Genomic DNA, 21,256 nt, shown 5'->3' on the forward strand with positions numbered 1-21,256 from the left:
CTAACTCCTAGATACACTGCTCTTGCTTCTTGTAATCTCCTAACTCCTAGATACACTGCTCTTGCTTCTTGTAATCTCCTAACTCCTAGATACGCTGCTCTTGCTCTTTGTAATCTCCTAACTCCTTGATACGCTGCTCTTGCTTCTTATCCTTAATTAAATGTAGCTGTAACCACTGCTCACTTTCTCTCAGTTATTTATCAAGCTGTCAAGATAGTTCTACACAATGTCATGCATTTGAACGGTACTATCCGTGCTTGTTTACACTGCACACTCAACAACAATGAAACTTTACACACTCTGATACATCCAGATTATTAGTTTAAAGTTATGAATTACGTTGGTGTGAGTTGCGTGTTGTATTTTAATCGGTTACATGTCGCACTTTGATTGTCTTAATAGCTCACGCCAGGTCATCATCATTCTAGACTGCGTTATAAAATGGCATCTCGGGACAAGTATATTCAACTTTATAGATATTACGTGGGGCTCGTGTATAGGATTCTACAATACTACTGATCTAAAAATAGCCAAGCATCCCTATCATAAGTATGCCTTCGCGTTTTGACAGAATAGTATAAACAAAAGAGTATTTAAATGTACATACCAATTTTACAGTGTTCCTGTCGAGGAACTCTGTCTTTAATGGAAAACTGGTGATTTAATACACTTAATAATGGGAATAATAAATATAATTAGATGATGCCTGGTAGAAATGTGTTGACCAGGTATTTGTTGTCAGCTCCCCTAGCTGCTCATGTCATTATTAAAGTATTGTAGGCAAAACGATATTATCCTGATCGCCAGGTCCAGAAGTACAGACTATTCAAACGGTAAAATGAAATGTCCTGATTATTATAGAGGTACGGAGATATTTAAATACAATCATACCTCACATGGTGATCTCTAGTCCCCTACTACTATACAATATACATTTTAATACAAAGTTAGGATATAATGCAGAATTACATTCCAACAACTCCACTACTACTACTACTTTAAATACAGGACACCTAGTTAATACCACTAGTTTCTAACATTTACTCTGAGCCACCCTGTATATTCTGATCTCAATCCTGGACCTATTTGGCAAGTCAGCTCCCAAAACCAAAACCAAAACCAAAACTAAAACTAAAGTTCCTAACCTCCACTGTTTCAGATGAAGTCGCGGTGTTTGAACACTGGTATTGTAACCACAAGGAATGTTAAGGAGGTTCCTAACCTCCACTGTTTCAGATGAAGTCGCGGTGTTTGAACACTGGTATTGTAACCACAAGGAATGTTAAGGAGGTTCCTAACCTCCACTGTTTCAGATGAAGTCGCGGTGTTTGAACACTGGTATTGTAACCACAAGGAATGTTAAGGAGGTTCCAGCACTGCAGAGTTCCTAACCTCCACTGTTTCAGATGAAGTCGCGGTGTTTGAACACTGGTATTGTAACCACAAGGAATGTTAAGGAGGTTCCAGCACTGCAGAGTTATCTGACTTTTGGACACGAGCTCGGACATAACCTCGGCTCTCCTGTATGTTAAATGAATAATTAATTATCTAATATAACTGCTAATTAACTAATTAGACTATTGGATGATTGAGTGCTGAAGACTAAACATTTGTTATTAAGCATGTTATATTCCCTCTGCGACCGTAACTTGATGCTGCATCCTCGAGACACAACTCACAAGTTGTATTTTTCTAATCAAATAAATTTAAAACACAATATGTGAGCTCCCCGTTGTTTGTGCGATTAGTGAGTAGTGAGTTAAAATAAGGGGTACAGTATTGAGCAGGAGGATCGTGTTACCAGCGCTAATAGAGTGTGTGTGAGAGGGGGTGTCACGTGTGTGTGAGAGGGTGTCACGTGTGTGTAGACTGTAGAGTGTGTGTGTGAGGGGGTGTCACGTGTGTGAGACTGTAGAGTGTGTGAGGGGGTGTCACGTGTGTGAGAGGGTGTCACGTGTGTGTGAGAAGGTAACTAGTTTTTTACAGGGCACAGTGTCCTGTGTGTCCCATGTTATTATGTATTGTTTAAAACACTCACACCGGTTGTGGGCTGTGATGGGGTGTGAGTCATGCTGTGTACTTTACTGGATTTAAACGGGAAATTTAGGTTTATAGGATTGTCTGTGAAAGGTGGAAGCTGGAATTTGTTTCCTTAATTTCAAGGTATTTGTAACACTGTGTCTCAACCTGACGTCTCGTGTTTCACCACCTCTCAAACTGATGTTGTGGTGTTTTGTACACGACCCACCGTAAGTGACATGTTACGTAATAAGTAACTCCAGGAACAGCACATGAAGCAGCAAGTAACGCTGCTGTCCGTTGTGTAAAGTAGTGCTGCACTATCATGCTCCATCTCATTCTCTCCCTACGTCACGCGACTCAACATTATATCAGATGATAATCTTACTATTAGTAGGACTGTGACTTGTGTCAGTAGGTTGCATTACTCGAATATTCTACATTCTCTGACTGATTCGTCAGTAAGCCGGACGTGGCTGAGATTAGTTGTAACAATGATAAGTTGTACAGTGCTGATAAGTTATTGCCGGCATGATTAGAGAGAAAATTGCTAGTCGGAGATAACGCTTCAGTTCTTATAGTTGAGCTACCTGAACAACAAACCGAACCTCTTTAAGCTGAGTAACTCTACTTACCTCCCCCCTCTGTTTAACTCCCCCCCCCCCCCTTCTGTTTACCTCCCCCTTCTGTTTAACTCCCCCCCCCCCTCTGTTTAACTCCCCCCTCCCCCTCTGTTTAACTCCCCCGGCCCCCCTCTGTTTAACTCCCCCTCTGTTTAACCCCCCTCTGTTTAACCCCCCCCCTCTGTTTAACTCCCCCCCTTCTGTTTACCCCCCCCCCCCCCGCTCTGCTTACCTCCCCCCTCTGTTTAACCCCCTCCTCTGTTTACCTCCCCCTCTGTTTAACTCCCCCCTCTGTTTAACTCCCCCTCTGTTTACCTCCCTCCCTCTGTTTAACTCCCCCTCTGTTTAACTCCCCCTCCTCTGTTTAACTCCCCCTCTACTTACCTCCCCCCTCTGTTTACCTCCCCCCTTCTGTTTACCTCCCCCTTCTGTTTAACTCCCCCCCCCTCTGTTTAACTCCCCCCTCCCCCTCTGTTTAACTCCCCCGGCCCCCCTCTGTTTAACTCCCCCTCTGTTTAACCCCCCTCTGTTTAACCCCCCCCCCCTCTGTTTAACTCCCCCCCCCCTTCTGTTTACCCCCCCCCCCCCGCTCTGCTTACCTCCCCCCTCTGTTTAACCCCCTCCTCTGTTTACCTCCCCCTCTGTTTAACTCCCCCCTCTGTTTAATTCCCCCTCTGTTTACCTCCCCCTCTGTTTAACTCCCCCTCCTCTGTTTAACTCCCCCTCTGTTTAACTCCCCCTCCTCTGTTTAACTCTCCCTCTGTTTAACTCCCCCTCCTCTGTTTAACTCCCCCTCTGTTTAACTCCCCCTTCTATTTAACTCCCCCTCTGTTTTACTCCCCCGGCCCCCCTCTGTTTAACTCCCCCCTCCCCCTCTGTTTAACTCCCCCGGCCCCCCTCTGTTTAACTCCCCCTCTGTTTAACCCCCCTCTGTTTAACCCCCCCCCTCTGTTTAACTCCCCCCCTTCTGTTTACCCCCCCCCCCGCTCTGCTTACCTCCCCCCTCTGTTTAACTCCCCCTCTGTTTAACTCCCCCTTCTATTTAACTCCCCCTCTGTTTTACTCCCCCGGCCCCCCTCTGTTTAACTCCCCCCTCCCCCTCTGTTTAACTCCCCCGGCCCCCCTCTGTTTAACTCCCCCTCTGTTTAACTCCCCCCTCTGTTTAACTCCCCCTTCTATTTAACTCCCCCTCTGTTTTACTCCCCCGGCCCCCCTCTGTTTAACTCCCCCCTCCCCCTCTGTTTAACTCCCCCGGCCCCCCTCTGTTTAACTCCCCCCTCTGTTTAACTCTCCCTCTGTTTAACTCCCCCTTCTAATTAACTCCCCCTCTGTTTTACTCCACCAGCCCCCCTCTGTTTAACTCCCCCCTCCCCCTCTGTTTAACTCCCCCGGCCCCCCTCTGTTTAACTCCCCCTCTGTTTAACCCCCCTCTGTTTAACCCCCCCCCCCCCTCTGTTTAACTCCCCCCCCTTCTGTTTACCCCCCCCCGCTCTGCTTACCTCCCCCCTCTGTTTAACCCCCTCCTCTGTTTACCTCCCCCTCTGTTTAACTCCCCCCTCTGTTTAACTCCCCCTCTGTTTTACTCCCCCAGCCCCCCTCTGTTTAACTCCCCCCTCCCCCTCTGTTTAACTCCCCCGGCCCCCCTCTGTTTAACTCCCCCTCTGTTTAACCCCCCTCTGTTTAACCCCCCCCCCTCTGTTTAACTCCCCCCCCTTCTGTTTACCCCCCCCCCCCCCCGCTCTGCTTACCTCCCCCCTCTGTTTAACCCCCTCCTCTGTTTACCTCCCCCTCTGTTTAACTCCCCCCTCTGTTTAACTCCCCCGGCCCCCCTCTGTTTAACTCCCCCTCTGTTTAACTCCCCCTCTGTTTAACCCCCCCTCTGTTTAACTCCCCCCCTTCTGTTTACCCCCCCCCCTCTGTTTAACTCCCCCTCCTCTGTTTAACTCCCCCTCCTCTGTTTAACTCCCCCTCTGTTTAACTCCCCCCTCTGTTTAACTCCCCCTCTGTTTAACTCCCCCCTCTGTTTAACTCCCCCTCTGTTTAACTCCCCCTCCTCTGTTTAACTCCCCCTCTGTTTAACTCCCCCTTCTATTTAACTCCCCCTCTGTTTTACTCCCCCGGCCCCCCTCTGTTTAACTCCCCCTCTGTTTACCCCCCCCTACTTACCTCCCCCCTTTATTTCAGCACGACCCCACATCCTGTGCACCTGGTAGTGGGTACAGAGGAGGCAACTACCTGATGTACCCTCACGCTAACACGGGCAACGAACCCAACAACGTGAAACTGTCTCCCTGTAGTACTGAGATAATGGGACCTATACTTTCTATTAGAGCCAGCTGTTTTGAGGGTGAGACAGCTGTTTTACTTATTGTTATCTTTGTAGTATAATAAATGTTCTTATTCCGTGATATTATATAACTTAATGTTGAATGTTCGTCGATAATAAGTTATAATATAATGTTGTTTTTCTTCGTCATCGTTTCTCTCATTATGATGACATTGTTATTAAAGATCTAGTGTAATATAACCGTTACATGTAATATGAAGGCGTGCAAGTGCATTATTATATGGGCAATTCCACGATAACAGTAACCAGTAACAAAATAATAAAGTTTGGAGGAGGTTTGGGAGAGATAGAAAATCTTTAAGATATTTGACCATATTTTCAGGGGCAAAAAACCGTTTGTTGATATCTAGCCTAGTTTAAAAACTGTAGCGCGTCAAAGTTGGCTTAAATTTAGTGTATCTTTAGTGTGAATATCCAGTTATTTTCCGAAAGATTTTAGGGAGCTTTATTAATCGTAGAATTCAATATTTTATCCTGTATATCAACCTAGTGGGCTTCAGATAGAAGGCCAGCCTAATTTTAAGGGCCAAATTTCTTTACTTTTTGAGTGTCTTATGATCAAATTTTTCCTCTTCGCGTATGAATAACGCTACCAAATAGTGAAAAATGTTTTACTGTGGCTACACTATAAGTCTGTTTGATTCGTAACTCTCTCTCTAACAGCAACTTTAGTCATCTATAAAGGTCAGAAAATTTCATTCGTTTTTATTTGTCACACTGGAAGTGCAAAAAGTAGGGGTAGTGTGATTCACAGGTAGCGTAATTCACAGCTTGGTAGTGTAATTTACACAGTGGAAAATTAATAAAACAAGTGGTTTAAATGCTTTGTTGTGAAATAAATTGTACTTTCAATGCTTCCAGGGCAATTCCAGGGACCTATTTTCAACAACTGCCTGAAAGTGTTGGTAATTTAATCGAAATTAGGGTTCCGCCAGGGCAAAATGTGCCACTTTTATACCTTAAATCGCAAAAATAATGATTTTTAAATGGATTAGGACATCAAAATTGATTTGAAAGTGTTTTATAGTCATTGTTAGGTCTAAGAACACTTATTTGAGTAATTTAAAGGCTTATTTTCAGAAAATATCAGCAATTTGGGGCTAAAATTACCTTATTTTCTTGTCACGTAACTAAATTTTGCTCAAAAGAGCAGTGTTTTTGCCCCAAAAAATTCTAATTTTTATCAAAAACCATGTTTAGAGGTATCAAATTAAAGCTCTTGATGACCTCTTCACATTAAAAACACAAAGAAGTAGTTTAGAATTGATATAAGTGATAAAATGGTCTAAAAATGGATTCAAAAAGTTATAAATTTCGCCCAATTTCTGTCTAATCACGAACCTTTGAGAGCTCATAAAAAAATCATGCCACAATATTACACTGTACATTTTTCTAGGATTACTCTAAATGTCCTATACTTACAGATAGATCAACTTATAGATGCTTACCAAAGTTAATTTGCAACTTATTTTTGTAGTTTGTCCTAAAAAATGGCAAAAAATTGCCAAAAAATGCAATTTTTGACAAAAAATGAGGTAAAATTAATATTTGAGGTCAAATATCCATTTAATCACTCTAAAAACCTTTTTAAACGTTATTTTGGGGCAAGATACCCCTAGAATACATGTTTTGTGGTATATCATACCCCTTAGTCATGCCTATATCTTATGTCTACCTCGCATTGGCGCCCCGACCACTGTGGTATGGCAGTAGGGTGTAATCTACACCATTACCAGTATCTAATTGGACCGATTAGTAGTCAATTTAATTTAAAATCAGTAATAGTCAGTCTACTTCACCATTTTACAATAGCAGCAACCAAATCAAGAACAAGCAAACATCAATACAACGCACAAACAGAGCAACTGGGCAGAGTGTGAGTTACACTACGTCCAAATGTGAATAACGTTTACTTCCTATATTGTCCCTGTACTACACACATTCCACAAATTTATGTTAGGAAGGACATAGGAAGTTGAAAAAATGTGTACTTTATTGTGATCAAGCCTTATTGTAACTTCTGCTATTACACTGGGGCACGAATTGCAATTTTAAGGCAAGATTTCTAAAACACCAAATTATGCCTGTGAATAACGTCTACTTTTTAAAATGCTGCTCACATAAAAAGTATAAGAGATAGACATTAAACTTTTGTTGCCACATCATCACAAACGTTTAAACTTCATTCTGACTTTATATTATCATGCTGCTAATGTTAGCCTACAATTAGCATGCAATTAAAAGCTAAATTTTGTGCAAAGCGTGAATTACACTACGTGGAATTGCCCATATGCAATTTACTCAAAGTTTCAATTTGACAAACTTAGGCATACAATAAGTTGTACGTGCTTATTATGATACTATGGACAATGACTCATACAGATAATATAGGGTAATATAGTGTGACTAAGAATAAGTCATATGTTTGAAACTATTATCTCACTAGACAACGTGGACGGGTGCGGAAACTTTAAGAAAGACGAGGGAGAGGATTGTGACTGCGGGGACTCAGTTAATTGTGAGAAAGATAAGTGCTGCAAGACCAACTGCAAGTGGACAAAGCCTGACTACACGTGCAGGTATTACAAACATGCCGTCCACATACATAACATACCATTCACATACATAACATACCATTCACACACGGATGTAATATGTACTAAGACTGAGAGTTGCTCCAGCGCAGGGCGACAAGTAATAACTTTAACCGAATAACATACTTCCTTAGTAACTGTTAACCACATACATCCTACATACTTGTCAGTTGTCAGATAGAAGTTTTAGTGTGTGGTTAGATCGTAACAAGTATAGTCAGTAGACATGCAATACACTGTACAGTGTACAAACTGTACGTGCAATGTACTGTACACAATGTACACAATGCACTTTACACATGTATATATATATAGGTAAATACTAAATAACCACTCCTCTCCCCTCAGTGCGATGGATGGGCCGTGTTGTAACGGTAACACGTGTATGCCCTACACTTCAGATGAACTTAACAGTAAACAGATCATGTGTTCTAACGGGACTGATTGCAAGAAGGAAATATTCTGTAAAGCTGGCACTTTCGAGTGTCCTGTCAGTAAGTTACTTTACTTTATTACACTTTACTAAGTTATATACTGCTTTACTTTCATGTTTAGCTAGTACAGACTTGTTGGATCATGGAAACGCCTTGCTTTGGTAATTTATATTGCTATAACACATTAACACTGTCTCAATCATTTAGGACAATTTACCACTCTGCAGACTTACAGTTTGGTTCGGTTATTATCTAGCTATTGCCTATAATTACAGTACATGACAAGAATAATTTATAATTATTATTGTAGATTTGACAAGCTACAGAGCATCACCCTTGTTCAAAATACAACTATAACACGAGATAATATCATATCATGATCTCACAGATGATCCGATATACTGGAAGGTGGATGACAATAATGGACCTAACCCCTGGTGTAACAAGAAAACTGAACTTTGTTCAGAGGGAGAGTGTAAAATGTCAATATGCTCTAAAATAGCTGGAGCAAATGCTGATACCCCCAGTTGTCAGGTTTGTTTAACGAATTTGGCTACTAGTGGGGCACGATGTAAAATTTATTCCACTCTGAAAAGAATTTTGTGTCATTTTCCAATTAGTGGAAAATTCCAGGGGGAATTTTACATAGGGAAATCAGTAACATTATGTTTATGAATCCATAATTTATTCCTTGATTCATTCTTACTACGCAATTCATAATTTTATAACCTATCCTTATTAAGTCATCCGAATTCCTCGTAAAACCTTATTATCTCATTGCAGTGTTCTGAGGAGGAAAACAAGTGCAAGCTGTGCTGTCCTAAGGTAGTTGACGGTGAAACTCAGTGTTTAGTCGCATCTAACGAAACTTACTTCCCTGACCTTAAAAATGACCTTAACGATGATAACAGCAAACTTCTTCCAGGTTTTTATCGAACAGATAATTTGGCTTTTTCGACACTATGATCTGACACTATCTGACACTATTTGCTATTTTGATGTAGCTGTGCACTGTCACATTGAGTCATACAGCGTTATGGTAGTCCTAAAGAAAACGGTTGATTGTTTTTGTTGTTATTTAGACTCAGAAGGACCATTTTCTAATGCCATTCATTAGACCATCATATTTACCTAGTATAGATAGAAGCAATCAGAATTATTGCTTGAAACAAACATTCCTTTCACCTTTGTCATGTTAGACGTAACTTCATTAGGAAATACCTTATATCATGTGAACCTGTAGTGCACATGTAAATGTCAATAAAGAGTACTGTGTAACGTACCTGTGTGTACTGTACCTGATTTGATGATTGATAACATAAAGTTCTGACTTGTGTGATAACACGGCGATGACTTTTGCAGGGAGTGTATGTGGCGATGACATGGGTTACTGTGACATCATGTACATTTGTAGAATAGTGGACGCGGACGGACCTATAGCGAGCCTGGGAAACTACGTCTTCAATGGAGTTCTGTTTGATGCTGCTCAGAATCTAGCTCAGGAATATTGGTATGATAAGTATTTGACATCCTTCAGCCTACTTTCCCTTATTGTTCACGGTTTATTGGAGAATTTATTTTGATAGAAATAAATTTTTCGGAACGATTCCATTGCGGATATGAATAGAAAGGTAACGTAACGTTATGTTCAAATCGTGCAAGCAAATGGAGCCTCTGTTGTTGTAGTGCCAAATGACAAAAGACAAAGATCGCGTGAAAATTGTGTATTTTTTGTAACGCGCGGACAAATTTGTCGTTATTAAACTGCACTCCTTTTCGCGTCTACTGTAGTATGTTGAAGACGCGACGACGCGACGCGACGATTCGAACGATTCGATTATATTCACGGGTCCGATTAAATTAATTTTTGCGCGTCAAATTAATATATAAGTTTGCTCGATCGTCTGATCTGCGAGGGTTTAACAACAAAGAAGGCGCGTTCTTTGTCTGCTTAAAAAGTTTAAAAATTATCATGTTTTATTTGAAATAGCTTGAAAATACGTAAGTTAAAGTAACCACCTGCACCCGACAATCAACATTATCGCGGCGATCTTCGTTCGCCCACTCAGTACCCATGATGATGTCTTCAGCTCGTAACACTGGTACTATTCATCATATAATACGTTGTGTGTCCGTTTTACCCAAAAAGGGACGCAGTGTGTTGCAAGGTACTATTGAGTGATGTTAGCTCTCGTAACACGGTAATATGTTCAGGTACTACTGCGTGATGTTGGCAATTGGGATGATATGCTTTATGTCCGCATTTATTGCAGTCTGCAGTAAGACTGTCAAACCTCCGCCCTACCCTAGAGGAGGTAAGAAATCTACAAGATTAATACTGTGCTCCTATACCTTTAAATATGATGTTATGAACATTTCAAAATTGTGAAGCACTAAAGTTGAATCCTCAAATTTGTGTAGTGTAATCTGAGAGATGCATTGCCCAACTTCCCAGTGGTTGGTGGAGATTACTTCCAACTGAATAGAGGCCGTTATATGCAGTGACATGGTACGTTTCGGTTAAACTGGTAAATCTTTGGATGTGAGGTGTAATATATGATGACGTGAAAGCCCTGGTGTCATGCCTGTCCCAAATATTAGCTGATGTCGGAGGGGAGCGACGAAAGTTTCGTATCCCTCTGATAAATTCTCTCAGTGAAATTGAACGTTGCAGCCCTATGTAATATCCGCCAAATAGACTGTGCAGTATGTAAAGTTACAAAACCCTCGAGTTGAATATAGGAATGTACTCTAATTAATCCTCTCCTTTTATAGATCACAGTAACCTCCGCTGAAACACTGCTAATGTTCAGATCTGCTAGATCCATTGTTCTGTACGCGCTGACTAACACAGTCAATATGCCTCATCTTTTGCATGAAGCCTGCCTGACCAAAACCGCTCGCGTGCATGAACTGTGAGGCTGCTACAATTAATGGCATTTACATGATAGGACAAGTGATGAGAAGCTGACATACACTATTTCCCTCAGGTGAACGGATGAGTTACCCGGTTACTTACAAAAACGTCAACTCAATCGAGATGAGGGCGACAGGGCACATGTAAATTGTAACCCCGTCCTTGTTTCTTTCTGTGACATAAAGCAAGACTAATTGGATGACGAGCTGTGTTATTTATTCAGCTATCATGGAAAATATTGTAAATAAACAAGCCTGGATGAGGCACTCACGGGGAGATGAAGAAGATGATGATCGACTCAATTATTGAACTGCCACGCAAGAACCTTAATTTGTAGTTCAGAATTTCTTTAATATTTTTAGCAGAATCTGCACATTCGTTGATTTTTATGTTACTGTATGTGTATTGTTTTATCGAGTTGTTGATCGTCTTTCTCGAACGATGCAACTCACCTGGTATGTGAAATGAGAAGGTCTCTGTAACACCTCTGTAACACCTCTGTAACACTTTACGTAACACCTTGAGTACACGATATGCTGTTTTGTATGTAGCTTAATTGATGACCTTATTAAAACCCGATATAACGTATATATATATGCACTATGCAGATTGCAGTTTAATCACCTTTGACAGGATTGGTCTATTCATGCACTTTTGCAATGTGCAACTCAGTGTCTCACATGTCATTAAAGCTATTTTGCTGCTAAAATATTGTGAACACACAAACTTGCAGGAAGAGATTGTTACATTTCCATCTTGAATTTTGTGGCAGCTAGTATTTCGTGAAACTTTGATTGTGTTGTGTGTATGTAATTTGAATACGGTCGGAGCTTTATGTAAAATGCCAAGTTTGTTCGTAGGTGTAAGGGTTGTTTTGAGGACGTTAAAACGGTTTGAAAGGATTTAGTTTATATTTTAATGAAGATGATTTGCTTTATAAACTTATTTTTAGTTTCTACTTAATTGTGACCTTACGATTTAGATGATTAACCCCTTTCCATTGGGTACGCTTTCAGTTTATTCAGAAGCGAGAAAACAAATATCATTTGTTGAAATTAGAAATAATCGTACAATGCATTTATTCGTTACATTTGTCAAGACAACAGTGTTACGATCATGAAAATAGATTATTAAATTAAATCTTTAATTCTAAATTGCTGTCTGAACATATATAATATTTGATACAATCCAATTGATTTGAAGCTTTGTCTTGCAATTTTATACATTTTAATATTTTCTTTAACCTCGCATCTAACAAAACAAACAATAGTAATAAAGTGGCTCAATGACCACTAAATAGACCATTTATAGGCTTTTCCTCGAACTTTCTCACCGATCTAAATATCATCAATTCGTAAATCGAAAGCAAGAAACATCTCCCTCATAATTTTTCATCTGAAATATTTCTTTTACAGTATTACACAACTGCTTGTATCACGTTGCGACCCCCACGGTCGTTTCACGATACAGGGGGAGCCGCGCACTTCGTGCGCGGCGGGTCATACAACGTATGACAAACAACTGCAAGCATTGTTCATATTATATACCTTAGTTCCCAAAAATTTGTGTGCCATTATATCTTTACTGGACTCCAGAAGTGCTGGGGATATCAGTACATGGTCCTTCCAAAAATGAAGTGGCCTCTTGCCATCTATGATATTCCGATCACAACAGTCACCAGATGGGAACAGAATACCAATAGTTTCCTCAGAAAGTGGCTAGGGGTGGGGCACACTCTGAGTGGTCTTTGTCTGTTCAGTCAATCATCCAGTGTGGCCTTACCGGTGAGCAGCTTGACAGATACATGGAAGATAGAGAAGTGTCGACTGTTGCAATCTTATCAGACATCTAAGGATGACCTGATTAAAGCAGTCCAGCCCCAAGTTCGTTCTGGTAGAGTTTGGATGCCTGAGACAGAACTGAAAGAGGCCAGAAGAGATTTGGTCTGTGAATCGGTACGAGGGATGTTGCAACCGCAAAAAAGAGTTGGCATCGGTTTTGGTGACTGGAAAAAACCTTGGGAGAGGATGGATGAGCGGGAAAGAGAGAGGGAGGTTATGCTGAGAGTGAAGGAGAACATTGAAAGAGAGAGGGAGGTGCAAGTAGGTTCTCTGGAGATGCAGAGCAGGTGGGATGAGTGGAGAGAGCTCGTAGTGAAGAAGTGAAGACGGATTTGAGCTGGCAAACACTTTTTAAGTATGGTGACTCACTTATTGGGTTCATGCTAAGTGCTGTGTACGGCACCCTCTTAACCCCCTCTATGGTTTCCAAGTGGAGTGAAGATGAGGATGGGAAGTGCAAGCTATGTGAGGAGAGGATGGGCAACATTCAGCACATTTTGGCTGGGTGTAAGGTGGCCCTTAGTCAAGGAATGTATAGATGGCGGCACGACAAGGTTCTGAAGCAGATCTCTGAACAGGTTGTCTTCCATTGTGATCGCCGAGTGAACAAGGCCGGCGATGGAAGACAGTTCATTGATTTTGTTCCTGCTGGGAGGAGGAAAGCAGGTACAGACGACCGGAAGGAGAGTTGTGGTTTTGGAATCCTGAGTGGGTATCGGGATTGCTGTCATACCTTGAGGGGCAGCTTAAGTTTCCCAGTGAAATTGTGTAAACACGGCTGAGGCCGGACCTTGTGATATTCTCAAGGTCGGCAAAGACAGTTATTTGGTGGGAGCTAACAGTACCATCTGAAGAGCGGATCGCTGAATCGCACGAGTACAAACTCTACCGATACAGCGGTCTGCAGGCTGAGATTCAGGCGAAAGGTTGGTGCTGTTATAATGCCGCAGTCGAAGTTGGAGCTAGGGGAGTGGTGGCGCAGAGTTTGGAGAGAGCTGCGAGGAGGATTGGTTTTAGGGGAAGAGAGCTGAAGAAGCTGGTACGGGACAGTAGGAAAGAGGCAGCCCACTGTTCCAGATGGATCTACTTGTTGTCGGGGAGGAAAGAGTGGGAGTTCCGGAAGGTTGGAGCTTGAGAGTTCACTATAACATAGATAGAGGTACCATAAACGTTATCTCGTCGCCAATTGCGAGCTCTAACGGGTCTCCTCAAGTGACTCTCGGATCAGATGGTGGTTCAAGGGTGGACTGCTGGGGCGCCTGACAGGAAACCGTATTGCGATTAAAGCCTCGAAACGGTGTCAGGTTGGTAACTGATGATTCTGATCCATGCTCCTGTGAGTTTGCTGTTGTATCTCAACTCGCTAAACTGAGGCATCTCCGCATCTTGGGTGAATATGCGTACATCTTCATACTAAACCCAGGTGTGGCATGTGTCAGTGAATACGGGCGAGCGGATGCAATAGCGAAGGTGGTGTGGCAAGGCCTAAAAGACACAGTCAGATAGTTGTCAGCTCGCTGACTGTAAGGGAGAAGGTATATCCGTATTTCGCTGCTACTGATGCAGTCCTTGATCTGGCAATCAAGGCTTCTCTGTTTTTCGTCTAACTATGTACCGTTGGGCTTGTGGAACCCGTAAGGGGACCATACATAGGTTTGAATGGTTTGTGCACCAAGAGGAGTGAGGGAATGAGGGTTGAAGAGAGAGAGCTAGAGAGTTGTTAGGGTGGTTAGGATCAGTAGGTGGAGAGAATTTAAAACGAACAAAGCACAACCAAAGGAAGAACACGAGCATTTATATTAATGTAAGTTGATATGGTCTCTAACATTCACTAACACATGCTGCAGTGTCAGGTTTCATTTTACGGAGAGACTACCATTATTACAGCTTAATTATGTAATGATTTAGTTAGTTTAGTACTCATGTTATAGTGAGTTATTTAATTACTATTTACAATTTAACTCGATTTATGTGGAACCGACCGGTATGGACTCTGGGGTTTGGGCAACTGAACTGGAAACTGCAGGATATCAATCTCTTTTTCCGATAAACGGATCTTAACTCTAAGAAACCGAGTTGAGATTAAAGTAATAATGCAATTTTTACACAAAATTATAAATATAATAAGCATACTAAGTCACTGCTATAGAATACAACTGGTTCTCAAAAAAATTCCAGAACTTTATATATTATTGTGTTTTTATTCAATTTTATAGAATCGTCTAAAATTTTATTTGATGCTTAAATATAAAATCACGTACATTTACTATTATTTGTATTATCACCAAGTGAACCGACTACAAACGAATAAACAGCAGTACAACATCAGGCTTCATACTTTTCAAATTTGTACCGTTTGTTTATTCATAAAATATTTGAATCATTAATTAATAAATTAATCTGGTTTAGTTAATAAATTGTATTTTAAAGTTTGAAGTGTTAATGATATCTTACTTCAACAGAATCTTTAAGGTTATCAAGTAGACTACACATACGAGGATAATCCTCAAGTATAGTAACTTTATCAGGAAACATTATTACTGTGCACTTAACTCGTGCTCGTGATATGGCAAGATATAAATGTTCTGAATCGAATGACAATTTTCCAGACCCTTCAATAACTGTCCCAGGTTCACAATCATATAACTGTTGTAGTGTTATAACTGCAGGCCATTCTTTTGAATATGTTGACTGGACATGGTATGGTGTAATATTATCCTTTGAAGATAATACCCAATCCACAATGGTTTTAACTAAAGTGTCTGTGACAGTACCCCAACGATTGTAAATAATACCCACATCATTACCATCTGTCCTATCATCAAAACATAATTCTTCAAATTCCTTGTCAAAAATAGAATATATAAGTTCCTCGTTAAACTTTTTCAGAACATGAACGATAGTTTTTGGTCCATGTATGTAGTGCCCGGGGGCTTGTAAAATGGCGAAATCGTTTCTAAATGTTGAAACAAGGTTTCCCGGCTCCGGCTCAATGATATGTTCTCGAATGACTGACAATGATCTCGACAAATCGGAGGTGTTTCTCAAATTTTTTGATAGACTTACAAGCTGTGTAGATGATAATTCGTCGTTAAGAAGTCTGGCTAGTCTAGAGTCATGTTTTAACCTTTCCTCCTCATCAGCAAAATAAAGCGGATTTTGTAACGTGTCACATGAGATCCAAACATGACAAGAACATGACAGTTCTAACACTGCTTTAAATACATCATACTCTTTGACCATTTTTCCTTTTACTTTATCCCACCTTAACACTGCTTGAATATCGTCGAAAAACACGTGAATTCCTTTTCCTTGAAATAAACGTATTAAGATTATTAGCGATGTATTATCGATGCCGTCGATATAGTTAGTTTCAGTATTAAAATCCTTAAGCATCATTATGACAACTTGTTTGTCATTAAGATAGCCTCTTATTTTACGCCAGATTTCATCAGCAGGTTTACCAATCATTTCTCTCTTAAAAATAGAAACGTGCTTAACACCTGCTTTTTCTAGCGGCATATGTAGATGCTCTGGGGATGTCATGACTTCATCAATGTAACACGTTTCACAGAATAAAACAATTTTGTTGTCTTCACTTGACAATGCTAGTTGTAGTATCTTAGCTAGTAGTACAACAGTTTTACCAGCTCCAGCGGGTCCATTGATCCACAAGAACTTCTCATTTGATTTTATCAAATCGTACTGTTGTTTAGTCAAGTTGTCTATTCCTAAAAAGTCCTTGACAATTGTGGGTGATGGAATGACGTCAGGGTTATTGCTCTTGAAGGTAAATCTTCCTGAACGCAGTTGCTCGCTGATTTTTACTATACACTTACCCAAACTACATTTGGACTTATCACAAATGGTCTTGTCTGTACACCATATAGCTAATAATAAGTTCCTGACATTTTCATGTTTGGTGCGAAACTCAGGATGCAAAGGCTCATCCAACATTAGATCACTTACATTGTCTTTCCACCAATCACTGAAATCTTCCAAATCTTCTTTGAAAATTATTAATGAAAGTTTATCCCTGCTAAGCGGAAATTCTTTTTTGAATGCTTTTTGAAAGTTGGGGTAAACGGTAAACTGGAGAACTGTTAACCGTTTACAAAATCTTTTAACAAATTGTACCATCTTGTTCCTCTGGTCCAGTGATTTCTGGAACGTTTTGGCCAATGCTTGCGACTGTTGATCTTTGTTACACCCAGGGTCTGATTGATTCCCGATATGACCCATATTCTTCACTTCAATAATTACAAAGCAGTTTGGTGCTATCACTACAAAGTCGCACTCGCCTTCTCTGTTAGTTGCTCTCTTCTTGCACTCTGTACATTTTCGTTTAACATGGGTTAAATCTCCCAGATAATATTGGAAATGAGTATATTCAAAACTATGAAGAACAATAAAATCTCCACCACTCAGTTTCTCCAAAGCTCTGTATACAATAACCTCAGCCTCATAGTTGAGTTGCTGGTTTCTATCATTTTCAAAACTACATCCGGGCTGATCATCAGGGTAAAGGTCTACATACTTTTGTTGAGGAGCTCTGGGTAACATGATGGGATGTTTGTCTCCCGTTGAACAGTAGGTTTTAAATATCTCATATCCATTGCGCAGGTATTTCTCGTACTGTGTTTCTTTCCGGGTCATAGCAATCTTCGCTGTAGTGTAAATGTTTTGTATATCAGTTTTAATTAACCTTGTCAGCTAAACAAATGTAAAATAATACCGAGGTTCTGACGCTATACTACTAGGGGGTCGTTCACATATTACGTAATCCATTTTCGGAACATTTTTACCCCCCCCCCCCCTCTGTAATCAGTTTTACACAAGCTATTGTTTGTCTGGTGCCATGCCAAGTACACCCTTCCTCGCATTGAATCACCTTACTGACACCCCAGACACCATACTATTCCTGAGGGGCGAAGCAGCGAAGGGGGCAGCAAGGCTTCAAGCCTACGGCAGCCTCACTCTTGAAACTATCGCCCACGGCCACAGGAAGGGAACTATCAAAAACCACACCACAATCAACAAACAATTCATGGAGGATCTCAACATACCACCTAGAGCCACAAGAGACCTCACAGCACCAACCATGATGCTGGGACGGCACTTCACCGTCACCACTCCTGGAACTAACAACACTGAATACAGAACCGCACTCCAACACACCATCGACAACATTACCAGTGAAACGATCACCTGCTACACAGACGGGTCTCTATCAGACTCCGGAAGTGGGGCTGGGTACATCATCACGACTGACAACAACAACACCACCCTGGAAGAGAGATCATTCAAGCTCCCTGATTATTGCACTGTCTACCAGACAGAGCTCACTGCAATCATTGAAGCCTGCAAGTATCTCTCATCCTACACCAATTCACACATCATTATATGGTCTGATAGTCTCTCCTCCATACAAGCTATTTCCTCGCTCTCAACGAGGAGCAGAACTACTAGAGACTGTTATGACACCCTTAACGCACTCGGATCGAACAACACTCTAGAGATCCGATGGATCGCAGCCCATATTGGGTTGTGGGGAAATGAAAAAGCGGATGAGCTGGCCAAGCTTGGCACGACCAGCGAACACGTTTTGAAATGTCCAATCCCTCAATCTTACATCAAACGACAAATCGACAACAAAGTCCACAGACTGAATCAGGATATCTGGTTAACGGATGGTCCTAGACACACCAAACTAACACTTGGCCAAAAGCACACCAAAATAATCAAAAATATAAACACGTCACTCATCAACAATAGACAAGACTATAGAACCGCAGTCCACCTAATCACGGGCCACTGTGGCTTAAACAAACACCTCCACACCATCCGCAAATCAAGCACCAGTGCTTGTCCCATGTGCGGAGACGGAGAGGAGACTGTCTCACACTTTCTTGGACAGTGCCCAGCTATTGCCCAACTAAGAGGTCAATACTTTCGGGACTATTACCTCTCGGTCAACGACATATTCGACAACCACCACATTACCACAATCGTCAACTTCACAAACCGCACCAAACGCTTAATAGTACCAGAAGAACTGGATCAGACTGGCGTAACTTAGCGCATTAACACATTACATATGCAGCCTTGCCTAACTGATATATAAACTCATCTGGTACCAAAGCGCGGTATTCCCATTCAGATCATTACCACCACCGTCCTCCACAATTCACACTGTTGTCCTCGACAAACCCCCCCTCATCCCAGAGGTAGGCAAAGCATCTTAATGCTATCCTCTAGTGGGCTTTCTATGCCCAGCCTCTCTTAAAAAAAAAAAAAAAAAAAAAAAAGGCTATTGTGTCAAAATTACACTAGCGTAATCATTTGGATACCCCCCCCCCCCCCTCCCCCTCAGCCGATGACGTAATATGTGAACGACCCCTAGGAGTTATAACCCATCAAGTATCAGTGCTTAGGATTTTAGCCGAAACTATTTTTTAAAGATGCAACCTGGTTTTGATAGAACTCCCGGATTTGCCACTTGCTAATCCCTAACGGTTAAGGGTTATTATACAAAGATGAACATCATTAAATTGAATCGTTAAATTTAAAATGAACAAAGCACAACCAAAGGAAGAACACGAGCATTTATATTAATATAAGTTGATATGGTCTCTAACATTCATAAACACCTGGTGCAGTGTCAGGTTTCATTTTACGGAGAAACTATCGTTATTACAACTTACTTATGTAATGATTTAATTAGTGTAGTACTCATGTTATAGTGAGTCTTTAAGTGATCATAACAATTTACCTCGATTTATGTGGAACCGACTGGTCTGGGGCTTGGGCGACCGGACCGGAAAGTGCCGGATATCAATCTCTTTTTCCGTTAAACGGATCTTAACTCTAGAAACCGAATTGAGAGTAAATCGTTTTATGTAGAATTAAAGGTGCTAAAAGACAAAGAAGGACACATACAAATAAAGACAACTTTAACTGCATCTAAATAACTACCATTAAGTTATCATTAACTTTACAACGTAAGATAATGAAATAACACGAAGAAACATACCTCAGGAAGCACAGAGAGCACAAAGAGAAATGACAGAAAAGTTACACTCACTAATTATAAGTTATAACACGGCTCATCTCCAGGTATTACATAATTCACATTCCAGGACAACAACAGAACTACTCTTCTTAGATCATGGTACTGGAATGTGCATGTGACGTGTACCTTTATATTGAGCACAATTTATTTGAGCCCGATAAATTTGGGCAGAAAATTTGAACTCATTTGGGCGACCGAAAATTTGGGCACAAATTCTTCGAAAAATGAACGATTTTCCACTAAAATTTCAGTTAGATATTTGCCTTAGTTCATTATTAATCCTGTATCTGGTCAAAACCTGGCACAACTTAGCGAGTTTAGAAGGTTTGAGATGTTATTTGTGCTCCCTAGGGTCTCTACTTCAAAAAAAATTTGGGTGGATAATTTTTTATGTTTGTTTAAACCCGTGACCACGCCCTTTTTAAAGCGTGGGAAAATTTTCCCAAAATTATTGAAATTTGCCTATAATATTTGATGGGGGTCTCTAAATGGCTTGATATGATGCCATCAGTATTACTAGAACATAATAAAATAAAATTTGGGTAAATAAAAGTGTAGTGGCACCCTGACCACGCCCATTTACACAATTTTTGGCAAAAAATTCGGAAAATTCGAAGTTTTTTACTCTAGCAGCAGGGAGGTGTTTAGTTTGTATTTAAACTGCTGAATCAAGTTAAATAGGTTATATATGTAACTTAATTCAATTAATTGGGCATGTTGAGCCATTAGTTCAGCCTTGGGGAACCGCGCCCATATTTTATATTAGGTGCGTATGTGAGAAATTTTTATCTCAGCTTCTGAAGGCCGTAGAAACTTAATTTTGGGCTTAAAATTACCGCAATATGTAAGTTTATATTGACACTATTAAGGTGCTGAAGCTCTCCAGGACTTACTTTTGGATAAAAATGAGAAAAACTGATATAATTTACTGAAGCGCATTAACCCATATTCACCCATGGGCCTTTTTTTAAAAAAACTTCCCTAGCAGCTAGGTTAAGTCAAGTAGGCACATCAATGTATAAATTTTTACTCGACACAGTGTCCTTCGTAAGGTCTAAAGGTCATTCTGGGCTAGAATAATTTTATTTTGGGTGCCCACTTTTATTAGTAGTCCAACCCTGTCCTAGCTGTGGTAAAATTTCTAAACTGCCCTCAGGCGCAAATATAAGATTTTTCTATCCATCTCAGCTCCTGAATATTGTAGGACATTCAAAATAACCACAACAGCAGAATAGCCATATTTATATACATTATACAAGCTATGAAGCAGTACATGGGGTGCATGAAGCAGTATGGGGTGCATAGTTTTTGAGATATTTATTTTTAAAACATGATTTTTAAATATATCTTGGGCTACCGCATTTATCTTGGGCTACCGAATTTATGTACCAGCACTATCAGCTCATCTT

At 40.7% G+C, this 21,256-nt stretch overlaps 3 protein-coding genes across 3 annotated transcripts in view; all 3 read left to right on the forward strand.

Annotated features, from left to right (window-relative positions):
* LOC134811889 (disintegrin and metalloproteinase domain-containing protein 10-like) overlaps positions 1 to 12,155 on the forward strand; it is a 73,494-nt gene extending 61,339 nt beyond the window's left edge. The window contains exons 11-19 of the mRNA XM_063819000.1: positions 1,407 to 1,523; positions 4,827 to 4,989; positions 7,436 to 7,568; positions 7,932 to 8,077; positions 8,406 to 8,551; positions 8,801 to 8,942; positions 9,380 to 9,527; positions 10,232 to 10,332; positions 11,008 to 12,155. Coding sequence (XP_063675070.1) covers positions 1,407 to 1,523; positions 4,827 to 4,989; positions 7,436 to 7,568; positions 7,932 to 8,077; positions 8,406 to 8,551; positions 8,801 to 8,942; positions 9,380 to 9,527; positions 10,232 to 10,332; positions 11,008 to 11,081 — 1,170 coding nt within the window. The 3' untranslated portion in view covers positions 11,082 to 12,155. The remainder of the gene's footprint in view (positions 1 to 1,406; positions 1,524 to 4,826; positions 4,990 to 7,435; positions 7,569 to 7,931; positions 8,078 to 8,405; positions 8,552 to 8,800; positions 8,943 to 9,379; positions 9,528 to 10,231; positions 10,333 to 11,007) is intronic.
* A 1,000-nt stretch (positions 12,156 to 13,155) lies between these two features.
* On the forward strand, positions 13,156 to 13,910 carry LOC134810939 (uncharacterized). Its single transcript, XM_063817633.1, has 2 exons — positions 13,156 to 13,441; positions 13,630 to 13,910. Exons 1-2 carry the CDS (start codon positions 13,156 to 13,158, stop codon positions 13,908 to 13,910), a joined length of 567 nt encoding a protein of 188 aa, XP_063673703.1.
* A 3,723-nt stretch (positions 13,911 to 17,633) lies between these two features.
* On the forward strand, positions 17,634 to 18,854 carry LOC134810940 (uncharacterized). The gene has a single exon (XM_063817634.1). The coding sequence runs from the start codon at positions 17,634 to 17,636 to the stop codon at positions 18,852 to 18,854; it is 1,221 nt and encodes a 406-aa protein (XP_063673704.1).
* The last annotated feature ends 2,402 nt before the right edge of the window (positions 18,855 to 21,256 follow it).

This window comes from Bolinopsis microptera, chromosome 2 (genome assembly GCF_026151205.1).
Source record: "Bolinopsis microptera isolate Bmic1 chromosome 2, MBARI_Bmic_1.0, whole genome shotgun sequence".
Classification (NCBI taxonomy): Eukaryota; Metazoa; Ctenophora; class Tentaculata; order Lobata; family Bolinopsidae; genus Bolinopsis; species Bolinopsis microptera.

Bases quoted from the DNA above. Each gene is read 5' to 3' on its own strand.
- LOC134810939 (XM_063817633.1), top strand. From the start codon at position 13,156: ATGCTAAGTGCTGTGTACGGCACCCTCTTAACCCCCTCTATGGTTTCC. The intron at 13,442-13,629 runs GTACAGACGACC...TACCATCTGAAG, and splicing joins TGCTGGGAGGAGGAAAGCAG to AGCGGATCGCTGAATCGCAC.
- LOC134810940 (XM_063817634.1), top strand. From the start codon at position 17,634: ATGCCAAGTACACCCTTCCTCGCATTGAATCACCTTACTGACACCCCA.